The sequence below is a fragment of the Canis aureus genome, chromosome 16 (assembly GCF_053574225.1).
Source record: "Canis aureus isolate CA01 chromosome 16, VMU_Caureus_v.1.0, whole genome shotgun sequence".
NCBI lineage: Eukaryota > Metazoa > Chordata > Mammalia > Carnivora > Canidae > Canis > Canis aureus.
Genome location: NC_135626.1, coordinates 35385744 through 35401199, shown reverse-complemented (window position 1 = coordinate 35401199; position 15456 = coordinate 35385744). Strand labels below are relative to the sequence as shown.

The window sequence follows — 15456 nt, the reverse complement described above, 5'->3', positions numbered from 1 at the left end:
GGCCAGGGAGTCAAAGGGAGCAGTTACCTCTTTTCGGTGGTCTGTGCTGCCCCAGGATGCTGATCGTTTGTGTGTACAGGAGCTGGCTCGGTCACCTTCAAGCTCTTGCCAGGACAGGGGGGTCTGCAGGGAGAGAAACCCTGTGAGACAGAGTGGCTTCCCAGTCGGGCTCTGGGGAAGCAGCCACTTCCAGACAGAAGTGGTGGCTCTTTGAAGCCTTCTCTGTCGTCTTGTCATCTGCCTCCTAAACACTGCCCACCTCTTTTATCCTTTGAGGCTTCTCCACCTGCAGGATCCACGTCCTCCAGGAAGCCTTCCCTGATGAGCCAACAAGGCTAACTTGCTCTTTACTGTCTTATGACTTTTGCATGTGGATTAGGGCCCCAGCTATTCCAGGTGCCCCACCATTAGGCAAGTTCTACCCCCCACTCCCCGTCTTTCCCAACCAGCTCCAAAAGAACACAGGCTCAGGGAACCACTGGCATCCTCGATTCTTGGACCCTTTATGGGTCCAGCACAGGTTCAGGTTCCTGGGAGTATAATGAAAAACAAGTTACTAGACAGGACTCCATTTAGCAATCATTACTTGGTAAAACAGGAAAAATGTCAGTAGAGGTCCCCCATCCTCCATCTTCAACCGAAGTAGGAGACTTCCATGTAGTGCCGGGTCTCGAGCTCCTTTTCACGATTTTTCCCTGCACACAGAGTGAATGTTGGGCGCCCCAAAGTCCTCCTGAATATGCACAGGAGGGTACATTCTCAGCAAGGAGGAAGCCAGAATCCTGAACTCAGCCCTGACCCTTACCCTGACCTCTCTCAAGTTTATCACAGCTCCTTCTCCTGAGCCCTATGCTGCCCTTCGTGAGAACAGACCTCTCAGATTGGCCATGTCCCACCCCACCGCCCACCCACCAGCTGCATCAAAGGCCAAGGACCCAAGAATGAGGCAGGGGGAGGTGTAACCCACTTCCTGTGCCCCAACCTGAGGGAGGAAACTGTTGGCTTAAAAAGCATGAGGCAGAGGACAACTAGATCACTTCCCACCACCAACACCCCTACTTCTATTCCAAGGGAGGGGCCCAAGGGGGAATGCTCCAGAGGAACCAGCTCTAACTTCTTTGCATGAGCTGCCAAACCACGAGGGCCTGGGAACCGTCTCCTCCAACAGATCTGCTGACCTCCCCCGAGAGGTTGTTGCAAACAGAAAAGGGGGAGGATAGAGGGGGGGGAAAAAACCCAACCACTCACCACCCAACAGCTGTGAAGAAGAGCCTCGGGGTGGGAGGCAGACTGCCCCGTGTGACAGCTGTACGGAGGGGCCACAGGGGGCTGAGTCTCCCTGGCTCTCCCTTCTCCCAGCTGCTGAACCAGGACCTTTCCCGGACCATGCGACACAACCAGGGTGAGACAGCTGCCCCACCTTCCTTCCCCTATGCTAGCCCCACAGGGAAGACCAGCCAGGGCTCTGGCCTCCACACCCCTCCTCCTTCAGGAAGAGTGCTGCAGCCCAAGCCCTCAAGGTAAAGCTGCCTGTGACAGTAGACGGCAGCCAAGCAGCTAGTCTACTTCCAAATGCCCGCGTCTCCCCCAAACTTGGGTTTTGGCAGACAGAGCCTCAGGGGAGACGCTGCACATACTACAGAGTGAGGAGGAGGTCCCCCCTCCCAGAGCCTCCTCAGCCCAGCAGACCCACAAACATGCCTCCCCTCCCAAGGCTCCACAGCCAACCCTACAGATCACTAACTCTGCTCAGCAAACCTGAGCACCACGCAAGCCTGCTGTCCCTGGAAGGTGGCAGAGGCCACAGAGGAGAGATGGCACAAGCCTAGGTGGCGATGCCCATTTCCCTTCCACCGGGAAGGTACTGCACTCACAACAGCCCCATCCAGGCTGCCAACAGTTCTACTAACATCCCTTACAGAATCTTCAACTACCTCCTTCCTTCCGAAATGCGTGAGGGGGTGGAAGGAGAAATGGGGGCTGGCACTGGAGTTGAGAAAAGATGTGAAAATTCCTGCCAAACTGGGATCATTTCTCTCGGTCCGTTTTACTCCACTGCTCTCTGCTCACCCACATCTTCCAGCAACTGCTGCTGCCTCGGTGTAAACTATGTTGCTAAGGCCATCACTTTGCCTCAACACCCAGCCACTCTCTGGTCAGGGATATTGCCATCTTACCTTCCATTCCATGGGCCCTCTGTACTGGGCACTCATCCCACCCAGGCAAACCTAGCTCTGCCTCCTTTCTCCCCTTACCCTGGACCTCCAAGCCTGGCCTCTCCAACTGAGAGGGCCTGCCCTACCAACTCTTCCCAGCCTTCCCCTCAGCGAGCCCTCCTAACTTGTCTACCCCGTACTGACTGCTCCTTTGCTCCACGTCTCCTCTGTACAGATGGGCTCAGAGTATATATCATCCACACATTCAACATATAGTTACTGAATGCATACTGCGTGTCAGGTACCGTTCCAGGTGCGGGGGACACAGCAATTCACAAAACATCAAAAATCCTTGTACCCTTTGAGTTTATGTTCTAGTTGGGGACAGAGTTTAAACAGTCATAAGTACTAAGAGGAAAAACACAGCAATGAGAGAAGATAGGAACGTGGAGAGGGAGAACATGATTTTAAATGTCAAGGATATCCTCAATGAAAAAGTAACATCTGAAGGAAAATGTGAAGAGGATATGGGTGTGAGCCACGCAGATATCTGAGGTGAGAGTGATCTAGATGGAGAGAACAGCAAGTGCAAAGGCCCTGAGGCAGGAGCAAGCTTGGTTTGTTTGAGAATGATACGGAGGCCAGTGTGGCTGGAGCAGAGCGACCGAGAGGCAAAGTAGTAGAAGATGAGGTCAAGTAGGTGTGACAGCCTGAAAAATGGCCCTCAGAGATACCAGGTCCCAATCCCTGAAACCAATTACTTCCTATGGTAAAGTTTTTACAGATGTGTTTAAGTTACAGATCTTGAGATGGGAATATTATCCTGGGTTATTCAAATAAAATGGGCCATTACTAGTGTCTTTATAAGAGAGACAAAGGGCAATTAGACACACATGGAGAAAGATAAGGTGATGTGACCACAAAGGCAGACACTGGAGTGATGTGGCCGCAAGCCAAGGGACACTGGCAGCCACAACAGAAGCTGGAAGATGCAAGGAATGGATCTCCCAGAGAGCCTCCAGAGCATGCAGGCCTGCCAACACCTTGATCCTGGCTCAGTGAAATAGAATTCGACTTCTGGCCTCCAGACCTGTGAGAGAATAAAGTTTTGTTGTTTTAAGCCACTAAGTTTGAGGTAATCTGTTATAGCAGCCCTAGGAACCGAATACAGTAGGTCATCCTGTGTTTGAAGCCGTTTAAAGACTCGTTTTGAGTATCTGGAAAGCAAGCCCATGCACAAGTGTGGGCATTGGCCCCTCCCACTGACTTGGAGGTGTCAAGAGTGGGGACCAGGCCCTGCTGCTTAGTTCCAGCACATCTGGGTAGACAGGCCACTTCTCTGGGTCTCATCACAGAGGTCTGGGCCAAGGTCACCCTGGGGCACAGAAAAGTCACAGCTAAGGAAGGTCACCCTTCAAAGAGTGCCCCTTTTCTGGCACAAGGGTCAAACCATGCTGCAGGCCGACAATGGAAGGAATCATTCCAGATGAAGCAGAGTGGAGCTTGAGCTCAGAGGACCAAAACATCATTGTTTGTCAAAGGGATTCATGCACTGGAACAGATTTATTTTAACACTCTGGCCCAAGGGGCGCAGCTGAGGGAGAAGCAGGGCCACTTTCTAGCCATGAGTGACATCAGCCAACTGTGTAGATGATGCTCGGATTATGTAAAACTGCATGTGGGTCCAACTAAGGAAGCCTTGCCTGGGCTTCTGAGCAACCAGAGCAACATGTGGAAGGATAACTGGGGATGGGGGTGGAGGGCAGCTTTCCAAAGAACAGCCTGATAGGACAAGGCAAGGATGGGATGGAGCTGGAAACCCTCTGAATTGGAACCTGTTTCTCTGACGCCACCTCAACTCAGTTTCTACCTGGATTCCAAGGCAGGAGTCCCAGCTGTGCCATCTCCAGGGACCTTGGCAGAGCCAGCTGGGCCCTGGGAGCACAAGCCCATATATCTAAGAGGGGACAGAGAACAGTGTGGTGCCTGGCCTGGTAGAGATGCTCAGTAACTACGCATTGAAGTGAAATTCGGCAGGGAATCAGCCCCCTGGGGACTCTGGTGAAACACAGGCAGGAAAAGCCTCTTTGAGGGTGGTCTGCTGGCCCATGCCAAGAACTCTGGCTGCAGGTGGCCAAGGCCACACCATCCCTGGCCCTACAGTGACTACATAACCCTCAGATTTTCCATCACGGACCCATTTTCAAATATTCTGTGCTGCTGTCAAACCATATGCTGAACAACTGGTCCCGCTCACCAGTTTGGAAAATAGGCGCCATGCCCAGGCCCCCACACCCACAAAGAAAGCCCGTGATGGGCAGACTGAATTGTGTGTCATTACCAAACGCCGAGGCGCTGGCTTGGGGAAAAGAGTAATGAAAGGAAAGAAAACACAGTAGGGAAAAGTCATAGAAAGGGAAGTCTTCCCAAAGTATGCTGCCTCTGCCTCTGGCCTACAAGACACTCCCTGAGATTTGTTAAGGACTTAAGCTATTTTTTTCCTCCCACAGGCTAAATCAAGCCTAGAAGAAAAAAAAAAAAAGTTCTATCATAGAGGCTTCCACTGCTCACCTGGAGCATGTAGAGGAAGCAGGGCTGGGATGAGCAGAACAGGGGGCCAGGCAGGGCAGGTGCCCCAGGACCCATCTGTCTAAAGGATGAGACCAATGGGGGAACTTTGCTCAAACAGTCATTCCAGCTGCCGTGAGACCACTTCTTCCCTCCAGGAGAGCGCACAGAGATCCTAGTGCCTCACACAGCAAGAAGGGAGGCAGTGACCACAACCATGGGCATGTGCAGCCATTGCCCACCCTGGCCCAGCCACTGGGAGTGCCAGCCCAGAGCACTTGGTGGCCAGCTCTGGTTTACCAGCTGACCTGGGAAGACAGTAGTCCAGAGAGGGAAAAACATACTCAGATTAGTTTGGAGAATCCTGACAAAATCCTCTAAGACACAATGAACCTCCTCCATATGATGGTGATTGCATACAGGAGCCTTGCCAGTCCTCCCTGGGTGGCCACTCTGTGCCCCACTCCCATTGTACCCAAGCTCTTCCTTGGGCTCACAAAGCTTATCTCTGGAAAACCTGGTCTGCTCTCCCCCATTGCTCTTCCTGGCTCAGAACATGCACGACTTCACAGAACAACCATTCCCCCCAAAAACCCATCTACCTCTCTTTCTCCCGTGCCCCCCATACTTGGGTAACCACCCTGCAAAGAAGATTCAAGAATGCAGTATGCTTGGCTATCTAAATAGGCAGGTACTCTGTGCTTGCTGCCCAGGTTCTTGTTTCCTCTAGGAGGTTCAGAGAGGCGAGCTGCTCAGCCGAACAGGGCTGCTGCCCTCACTACAAGGTATGTCCCTGGGAATGCCAGGACTAATGTGGTCTCCAAGCACACACATTCTAGCTGCTGGCTCTGGGGTGGGGGGCAAATCAGAGGGCAGAAGTGAGGGTCTGCCTGCCAGACACAGTAGAAGTGCTGGTGTGTCAGGAAGAGAAGGGGCAGAGGGCAGGCGCAGGGCTCAGAGATTAACGAAAAGGTGCTGGCAGCAATCTATTTTCTAACAACATTAAAGCTTTCAAGGGCTTTGGTAAATCCTGCCTCCCTACCTTCCCTCTACCCTGTCCAAGCTCCCTTGTATCTCCCCAGGAAAAGCCCTCCCTCATTTCTAGTCCTTTCTGGGGATATGCCCATGCTCTGTAGAGAAGGAACACCAATTACTTCGGGAGATGTCAGGGGAGCCTCAGGTCTTTCTGGTGTAATGCCAGAGTTGAAGGACGTAGCTTGTGCCAGGCCAGGGGGGCTCGAGCAGGAATTTGAATGGAAACCCAAAATCTAGAAGCAGAGAGTTCCCAGCAGGCCAGGAATGAAAGATGGGCAAAGTGCATATTTTGGTTTGGATGCCTACGTTGATCAGAATTCTCTCACCTCTTGACTGCAGCCACAATATTGACAGGTTGCTAAGAGTTCCTCGAGGGCTGGAGCCCATCCCGGGAAAAGAGGAAAGCTGCACAGCATGGCCTTGCCAGACCCACGGAGGCGCATCGCTGACCTCTGCCTTGCTGTGGCAAGAAGCCCAGACTTGTTATATAAAAGATCTGGCCTGCAGCTGGAGCCCAAGCAAAAACACATAGCCTAGAGCCTATGCCTCTAAATCCAGCCCGGGAACATCTGAGGCCAACCCCCCCTCGAGCTGACAAAGAGAACACTCTCCAAGGAGTGGGGTAGAGGCTTCCTAGAAGGTTGGTGGCCGGAAGTGACAGAAACAGGGAGAGGTGGGAAGCCTGCACCTGGTAAAAGGGGTTGCACCCATGAGGTTGTAACCTGGAAGCAGCCTCGAGTCCTGTCCTCCTGGAAGTCCTCTTTGACTTGGTACATTATTGGAATTAAACACTCCTTTCCAAAGAGAAGGGGGCGTGCACTCCAGGCCTGGGAGGGCAAAGCATAAGTCATCTTACTCAGCCTTTGCAAAGGATGCAGGGAACAGAAGCGCCTAGAGTTCCAAGGAGGCGGCCCCCGCTGTTCACCACTGGAGTGTGTCCTCCCTTCAAATTCTGTTTGTAGATCTAAAGAGGGCCACTGATCTTAGCTGCAGCAAATTCTTGTTGGTTCAAGGTGGGGCATTCCCGTGAGAATTCCTCTCCTCTAAACTGTGCCAAACATTTGGCCCCATCTCATCCCTTGGCTGTCTGTTCACTGGCCTTCATGGAACTGGCATCCAGACCTGTAGAGGCCAAATCTTGTTCTCATTTCCTTATTCTTCATTCCAACATGCCAAGAACAGTACTGGGCATTCAGACATTCACTAGCAACATTTGAAAATAGATCTTGTTAAAGAAATGAAAGAAAGGGACCAATGTGATGTGCACAGAAGAGGAGGTAGGGGGACAGAAGTACACAAAACACTTTCACACTTGGCCGTCACCCCACCTGCGAGCAAGCAGAGTGGCCACCTGCCCCTGGCTGGCAAAGGAAGAGCCAACGTGCTCAGGACCCCCCCAGGATGGGGCCTGCTTCTGAGCTGGTGTTCTTCCTACCTTGTTTCCTCTTTCCTGAGAACAACTCATTTGTTCTGAAGTTGAACAGGAATGGGTTTAAATCTATCAAAATGGAAAATATTTGACTCTTAACAACTGCTAAGAACGTTGAAGTTCTGAGTGAGACTAAGAAATATATTTGGATAGGAGAGCCTGGGTAGCTCAGTCAGTTGAGCGCCAGACTCTTCATTTTGGCTCAAGTCATGATCTCTGGGTTGCGAGGTTGAGCCCCATGTCAGGCTCTGCGTTCAGCTCAGCTCTTTCCCCCACTACCCCCCCCCCAACCCTGTGCACACACTCTCACACTTTCTCTCTCTTTCAAATAAATAAATAAATCTTAAAAAAAAAAAAAAAAAAGGAACAAATATCTTTGTATAATTTCACACGGAAGATGACTGCTTGCTCAGGTGAACACTATCTTATTCAAAAACCAACCAGTGGGCCAGGTGATCTGCGGAGGTTCCGTCCAAGTTTAGGATTCTTACTGAAAAGACTGCCAGGAAAGAAAATACTGACAGACAAGTCCTGGGCTCCAAAGGACTCAAATGAGCCCACCAGACTCCCATGGGCTGCTGGCTAGGGCTCAAGTCTTCATTATCTGAGAGCTTTCCACTCCTACTGCTCCAGTGGGATCTCTCCTGGCTCGACACACTTTCTGGCCCCTTCTTCCAGTTGTCTGGGGAATGCGAACTTGGTTGAATGTTGGCCTGCTTAATTTTAGAAAGGTAAATCTCATTTTTGAAAACCTAGAATAGATTCCAAAGTCAACTCTTGCTTACCCACACACAAATACTCAAAGCCAGACTGGAAAGCCCAGATTGAGTTCTCTCTTCCACTAGCCAGGTGGAATGCAAACTCATTTTCACGTAAGTTTACAGAGAAAACCAAGCCAGTAAATATCAGATGCTGAAAAGCCACATGGCGAAGATGTACAGCCAAAACTCAGGACAGATCATTTCAGTGACTAAGAGTTGGTAAATAGACCAAAGGCCTCCTCAGCCAGCCCCCTCCCCCCCATCCTTAACCCATTAGGAGAGCGCGTCATTACCTGGGTGGCCTTGTCATTGGTACAGCAGGTGAAGGCCCCATCGGCATCTCGTGGCCACTGGCCCAGAAGGTAGGAGCTGAGGATGGTGTCCAGGGAGAATGTACGTCGGACTTGGGGTGGCTGAGGCCTACACACTGACTTTTCTGGGGCCACGGAGCATGGGACGCTGGCTGGAAGAGAGCACAGCCCGCAAACCTTGACATCAGCATGGAGGAAGGAGACGTGGTAACAACCTTCTCTCTCCTAAGAAAGCCTCACCTGACAGCCACGTCTTCACTTGTATCCACTTGTAATACTAAAAGATTACTCAAAGTGGCCCATAAAGCAGATATAGTCTGACCAGAGCTGTCCTGATTTAACCAGCTGGCCTTTATCACTGGAAACAATTTACATCATTTTACTTTGGACAAGGGATTATTTTATATATGCCTTCTTTTTCCTGTTCCTAATGGACTATGAGCCCTGAATTCCTAAGTCTCAGACTAGTTCCTGAGAACAGGACCGTTTCCCATCATTAATGAGGAAACTCTAAGTGGCAATCTTTTATCCCCTGGCCTGCCTCTCTCCGGCACCCACTGCAGGGCTCCTAAGCACTGCACAAATTCAACTCAATTAACTGAAGAACTCTTCATATTTCCTTCAAGACTGGTTAGCTCAGGGAACCTAGGTGACTGAGACAAAGAGAACAATAGAACTCCTTTCAACCATCCGGGATAGAGGAATCCAGCTTAGGAAAATCAGTCTTTGGGTTCCCTCCTCTGTCTCTGACTCCTGGCTACACAGGACAAAAATAAAGCAATTATAAATCCATCCATTTAATTTTTACCTTGGTTAAAGCTTTTTTGGAAGAAGGTAAAAATCGAAACTGTTGATAAAATGTAAAGGTTCTGGAATCATCTGTAAGTTTCAATCATCTGGGTTGACCCTGTTTTCCATGGCCACATTCAAAACATTCTATCTTAAGATCTATAAAGGCTCTTTCCTTTAAACAGAGCAGAAACATTTTCACATCTGTAGTAATCCCTTGATAATTCATGTGTGCATTAAGCACAGTGAAAGGAGCTGGGGATCGTAGGTATAAATAAACTTGAAGAGTTTTATATTAAAAAGACACCAACAGGTTGGCAGTTTCTCAAAAAAGTTAAACATAAGATTACCATGCAAGCCAGCAGTTGCCCTGGTAGATAAATATACAAAAGAATTGAAAGCAGGGTCTTGAGATATTTGCACACTCAGGTTCATAGCAGTGCTATTCACAACTGAAAAGTGGAAGCAACCAAATGTCTGTCAACAAATGAATGGATAAACCAAATGTGGTATATACAGTGAGCAATGGCTCATTAGTCTCAAAAGGGGATGGAATTCTGATACATTCTACACAACTTCAAAACATTATGCTAAGTGAAATAAAGCAGACACAGAAGGACAAATAGTATATGATTCTACTTCTATGAAGTAAACTCATATGGACAGGAAGTAGAATTGAGGTTACCAGGGACAGGGGGTGAAGGGAATGGGGAGGTATTATTTATGGGCAGAGTTTCTGCTTAGCATAATGATAATATTCTGGAAATGGATGGTGGTGATGGTTGCACATTGCACATTGTGAATGTACTTAATGTACTTAATACTTAATACTAATGTACTTAATGCCACTGAATTTATGAACTTAAAATAGTTAAATGGTAAATCTTATGGTAAGCATCTACCATAATAGAAAAAGAGATGCTGGGCAGCCCGGGTGGCTCAGTGGTTTAGCGCTGCCTTCAGCCCAGGGCCTAATCCCGGAGACCCGGGATGGAGTCCCACATCAGGCTCCCTGCATGGAGCCTGCTTCTCTCTGCCTGTGTCTCTGCCTCTCTCTCTCTCTCTCTCTCTCTCTCTTTCTGTGTCTCATGAATAAATAAATTAAATCTTTAAAAAAAAACAAAAAGAGATGCTAACCACACTATGTATATCCTCCAAGTCCATTTACATATTTATACACATTTTGACATAATCAATGTGAAATGTATATTATGTTCTGCTTTGTTCTATCCATTTCATAGACCCATTTCCAAGTCTCAACAATCTACACATTTGTTATTTCCAATAACTACATAACATTCCACTAGGTTGGTATAGTCGTTTGCTTAGCTGCTCCCATATATTGGGCATTTGAGGGGTCTTCCTGCCCACAATCTAGGTATCACAAATGTTACTGCATGGAAAACTTTCAGTCTGTTTTTATCTAATTCAGCATCTTTCCGAGTCCTCTCCCTCAGCTATCATATGTGCTCATTTAAAACAAAGAAAAATGATATATTACAAAAGTAGTAAGTGTGAATTGCAGAAAAGTCAGGAAATATATAAACAAAGATAAACCTCAAATCTTGACATCCAGAGATAATCACTATCCTTGTCAGCCAGACTGCTGCTGTGTATGTGCTTTAAAATAAAAAATGATATCATACTGTACAAATTGTTTTACAATATGTTTTCACCTTATACCATAAACACTTTTCCAAACAGTATATATTGATCCGCAAGACATCCTTTTAAAAGATCTTAACATTTCTGTTAAAACTCTTCAAAGGCTCATTTTTAAAGACAATAGTCAAAGGCCTCAGGTTCTGGTCCCACTTACCTTTCCTGTACATTTCATTCCTCTTCAAGGTCTCTATGTCCTGAACAGGCTGTACTATGCATCATTTCCTACCTATGTCCTGTGACTTCCTTCCTCTAAGGTTTTGCACAGGTGCCCAGGGTCGAAATCTGCCCTGTGGGTCAGGGACAGCCTAACTGCCTCCACCTCCACAAAGCCTTCTGGATTTTCTGGAAGGAATATCTCAGAATTTTCTGATTTTCCTCAGCACTTTGTACTCTTCTAGTACTTAGCACCCTCTTGGATTATGGGTATTTTAACTCCTAGGTAATAAACAACCTGCAGCCAAAGATTGTCTCTAACTTATCTTTATACCTCCATACAGTGATGAAACATTGGGCTGGCGAATAGCAGACACCTGAGTTTTTGTGTAAAATCAAAAACTGTTACTAAAGGGAACAACTGCTCTAATTATATCATGGATTCAGTTTGTCTGCCTTGTACATCCATGCTCAACCCACTCCCCATGAGTAAAGCCCCCAGGGCTGCCTGTCTCTTCCTTTCTCTGACTCAGGAAGGTCTGACCTCTCTCTTCTCCTCCGTATCTTGTCACCCAGTAAGTCAGTGATAGGCATGCTGGGCTCAAGCCCCAACTTCATCTCCCACACTAGCATGTCAACCAACCACTCTTTTTCCTATCCTGGGTTTGAGACCAAAAGGTGACAATCCAGGTATTTTGGGGAGGTTTTGATGCATGCTGGCAGGCAGGTCAGACACAACACTGCTGCCCTATGGTCCTCCAAAACCATACATGAGAACCCAGGGATGAGGCAGGTGGTAGCCTCAGAAAACAAGTTTACAGGATTATATAACAGAACAGCAGAGAGGCAGGTGGGAAGCAGATGAGCAAGAGGTTGGCTTAAAGGCCAGAACAAGGTGATCCTGATAGCTGCTTCATCACTGTGTGAAAGAGGGCCATGACTCCTGGGCAGGGAAAGCAGCAAAGAAAGGGGATCTCTGAGAACAGCCTCCTGAGCCCCTCAGCAGAAGCTGCTGCAAAAGCCTCCTTGAGATTTTTCTTTCACTGAGACCACAAGGGCTCTCTGGTATTTATATAGAGCTTTCAAGTTTTGCCCCATCTCTACAGTCTTTTCATCTGAGTCTTTACTCTCTGGTCATCCCTGAAAGGGGCTTGGGGGGACTATTAGGGAACCAAGGCCCAGGGAGAACCTACCTCAGACTGGACTCAGTTGCCCATGAGGTCTGATGTGGTCCTATGCCTAAACCCAAGCCTCCTTCCTCCTCAATCACCCCACGTGGGCTTCCAGCCCCTTGGCATCAGGAACACCCTCTGAGGTTGCAGGGATAACTGCCTAGACACCTGCAGAAAGGACTTTTAGTTCCTTTTCAGGGAAGGGAGTCTTCTGATGGCAGGCACTGCCCAGATGTCTATACTGACTTTCTGTTTCTCGGGTTGGTTGGTTTGGGTTTTTTTGAAGTCTTTGAAACCTTGGGATTCTACTATCTCCCAGGGACAATTTAAACCGCACCCATCCGATAAGTTCACATTACCCCTCATATCCCACCCCACTCACAAGCTACAGTAGAAATCCAACCTCAAAGGCAGTAATCAGAGATGGGATCGTACTCCCAGTACTCCCGGGCAAAGGGAGGACCTAGAATCCTGGAATTTGTTGCAAGAATCCACCCACCCACCCTGGTCAACTCTACGTGCTTTCTGGCTACCTTTGACCAAAGTGATTCACAAAGACTCTGAGGGCATCATGGGTCCTGACTTGCTCTCCATATACAAAAAAAAAAAAAAAAAAAACACACAAAAGGAAGGAAGGAAGGAAGGGAGGGAGGGAAGGAGGGAGGGAGGGAGGGAGGGAGGGAGGGAGGGAGGAAGGAAGGAAGGAAGGAAGGAAGGAAGGAAGGAAGGAAAGAAAGAAAGAAAGAAAGAAAGAAAGAAAGAAAGAAAGAAAGAAAAGAAAGAAAAGATAGATAGAGGGAACAGATAGGAATGGAGAGAAACTGAGCAACCCAATCCAGAACCAGGGCAACGCATGCCCTCCTCTCTGCCAGATCTGTGAGGATCTCACTGCATTGAGGTCAATTTGGAGGCCTTGACTCCGTTTCTTTTCCTTTTAGGAGACAGCTCGGCCTCAGCCTTATTTCTAGGGTGACCACATCCTATCACTGGCACAGTTCCTACCAGTTACATGGTGACAGAACCACCTTCTGTCTCAGAGACTCAGCAAGTCCCCACTTCCCCTCCCCAACCCCCAATTCTTGGCATGTCCTGACACCACTGAAGAGAGTAAAATGCCGTGTTTCCCTTCTCATCCAGAAAATAGGAAGGGGAGCACTTTTTGAAAAATTAGATTTTGATAAGTAAAGAAAACTTACCACTTATTTCAAAAACCTGGCCCTAAATGGTTTGGTGAGCTCCTGCTAATTTGGGTGCTGAAACTGATGAAGGGCTAAACCAGTGTGTCAAGTTCCCCCCAAATACAACACAAACCAAAGCTAGAATCAGACAGTGATGGGTGTTGTACCATCCTCAAAGGGGCAACAGGCTGGAGCGGCGTGGCTCCCCAATATCCAGAAGAGGCTCAGATGTGAGGGACCCAGTTCTGACCAAGGCTCTACCTTTCTCCTGATGCTATAGCAGTCAACAACACCCAACCTCCCTGGGCCTACTCTCTCATCTGGCAGGTGGGTGCTCAATCCCAGCCTACATTACTTCCTAGAAGTGCTCTCAAGAACAGAAGGTGAGATGCAAAACTGCTTTAAAGTCTTCATTAGACTGATTAGGTTGAACCAGTTAATGTCACTTAATCCCTCCCTCTTCCACAATTCTTAAGGATAGAATGTGGGGGTAAAAGAGCCTAGAAAAAGAAGATAGCCCAGAAAAGACACACAGAATGAGTCCCGACCACACTATCCCTTCCTTATCCCACACTTCTTTATAGACTGTCAAAGCCTTGCCTAGTGACTGAGCCAGCATGGACACCACCTTGAGGAAATGGAGAGGCTGCCTGTATGTCCTGTGCTGTCCACGGAGCCCTTGCTCAGTTGGGAACGTCCCAAAGAAATCTCACAAGCCAATATAGTCAAAATAGGAGCCTCATGGGCTCATCCCTCATGGATACACTGGAAAGATCTGGGGATTGGGTTGTGCCCTGCCATTGTGTGATTATGGTCAAAGAAGCAGCATTGAGAAGTTACAACGGTTGCTTGTGGTTGGAAGCTGAACTGTTTCATTTCTGGAAAGTACCCTCTCAGATTTGGGAAACAGGGGGAGGGCAAGAGGACAATCGGCTCCCCTATCTGAGAAGGGACGCCCATATCATGACAGGTCATGACAAAGCAGCAGGCTGCCGGGGCACCGGCTGGGTGCCTGCAGGAGGGTGGAGTGTCCTGTTTACAGTGCTGTGGGGTATTATCGGCCCATCGCATGCAGCAGCCTCCACAGCCCAACCACCTGGCGAAGCATCCTGGCACAGGGCCAGGCCATTTCACCATGCAGCTGAGCAGTGGCGGATGCTTGGGTTCTTGGGCAACAGCAAATGGAAAAAACAAAACAAAACAGCACACACCGGAGATAAGAAGCCTTAGGTGCTATCTTCCAGAGACACTTGGTTCTGTTTCCCAACTGCTGCATTTGTATGGCTTCGAGGACAGGGGTTCTAAGTGGAGAGCGCCAGTAGTCAGGTGTCTGAGCACTGAAGGGTTAGACCAGAGGGCAGAAAGCACAGAGCAGACAAGACATTGGACCGAGAACAGCCAAGAGGGGCCTGGTGCACCACCATATACTGACTAATTCCTCCAGTGAGCAGATTTTGAGCGCCTATGATGAGCCAGTCTACGAGCACCGGTGATATGGGAGGAGTGCACGCAGCTACCGACATGGGTGAAGTGCACAAGGCTGCTATAATCCCTAAGGGCCAGGCTACCAGGCACAGCCCCTGGGGGTCCCCCCAGCCAATGCCTCTTCAGAAGGACCACCAAACTGTCTCCGCAGCTCCCTCCTCTCCTTGGCTAGAAATCAGCTCAGGCCTGACCACACCAGCAACCCCCCACCCTGGGAACCCAAAGGAGAAGGATGACAGCACTTAGAAGAAGAGCAAGAGGGGGTCAGGGGAAGGCAGCAGATGATGCAGGAAGTGAGGCTTTTGTGGCTGCCTTTCTCAATTTGGCCAGATAGTGTGGGGTGGAGGTTTGGCAGCTCACAAGGAGAAACCAGTGGCTGGCCAAAGGGTCCCAGCTGGGCATCTAGGGGGAGCTGCTTCACTCACATTACTACCTTCGAAGCAATGTAGGAGAAGCCTGGAGAGTGAGACAAGGCTATTCTCCCCACCCTCCATTAACACGAGGCCCAGTGATCCCAAAATACCCAAGAAGGACTGCAGAAGGCAGAAGGACAGCCGATGAGATCATACATGTGGCCCAAACTCAACAACTAGCTGGTCTAACAAATGAGCTATGAGACACTTTCTCACGTTGTTGGGCTTTGAAGCATTATTAGCCCTAGTTTTCTCACTGCTCCTCTTAAAGACAGATAGCTTAATATAGCAGAAGCTGTACCTTTTTAGAGGAAACATGAAAATGCAGATGAGCAAAAACT

General features: G+C 48.8%; 1 protein-coding gene across 5 annotated transcripts in view; it reads right to left on the bottom strand.

Annotated features, from left to right (window-relative positions):
- Window positions 1–15456, bottom strand: part of FAM117A (family with sequence similarity 117 member A) — a 43100-nt gene that overhangs the window by 9709 nt on the left and 17935 nt on the right. For 3 of the 5 annotated variants that reach the window (XM_077852821.1, XM_077852823.1, XM_077852822.1), the window contains exons 2-3: window positions 8243–8412; window positions 28–123 (exon numbers count right to left, since the gene is read on the bottom strand). In XM_077852821.1, coding sequence (XP_077708947.1) covers window positions 28–123; window positions 8243–8412 — 266 coding nt within the window. Of the gene's footprint in view, window positions 1–27; window positions 124–586; window positions 878–8242; window positions 8413–10868; window positions 10897–15456 lie in introns of those variants that run through there. The other 2 variants (XM_077852824.1, XM_077852825.1) reach the window with 2 other exon arrangements.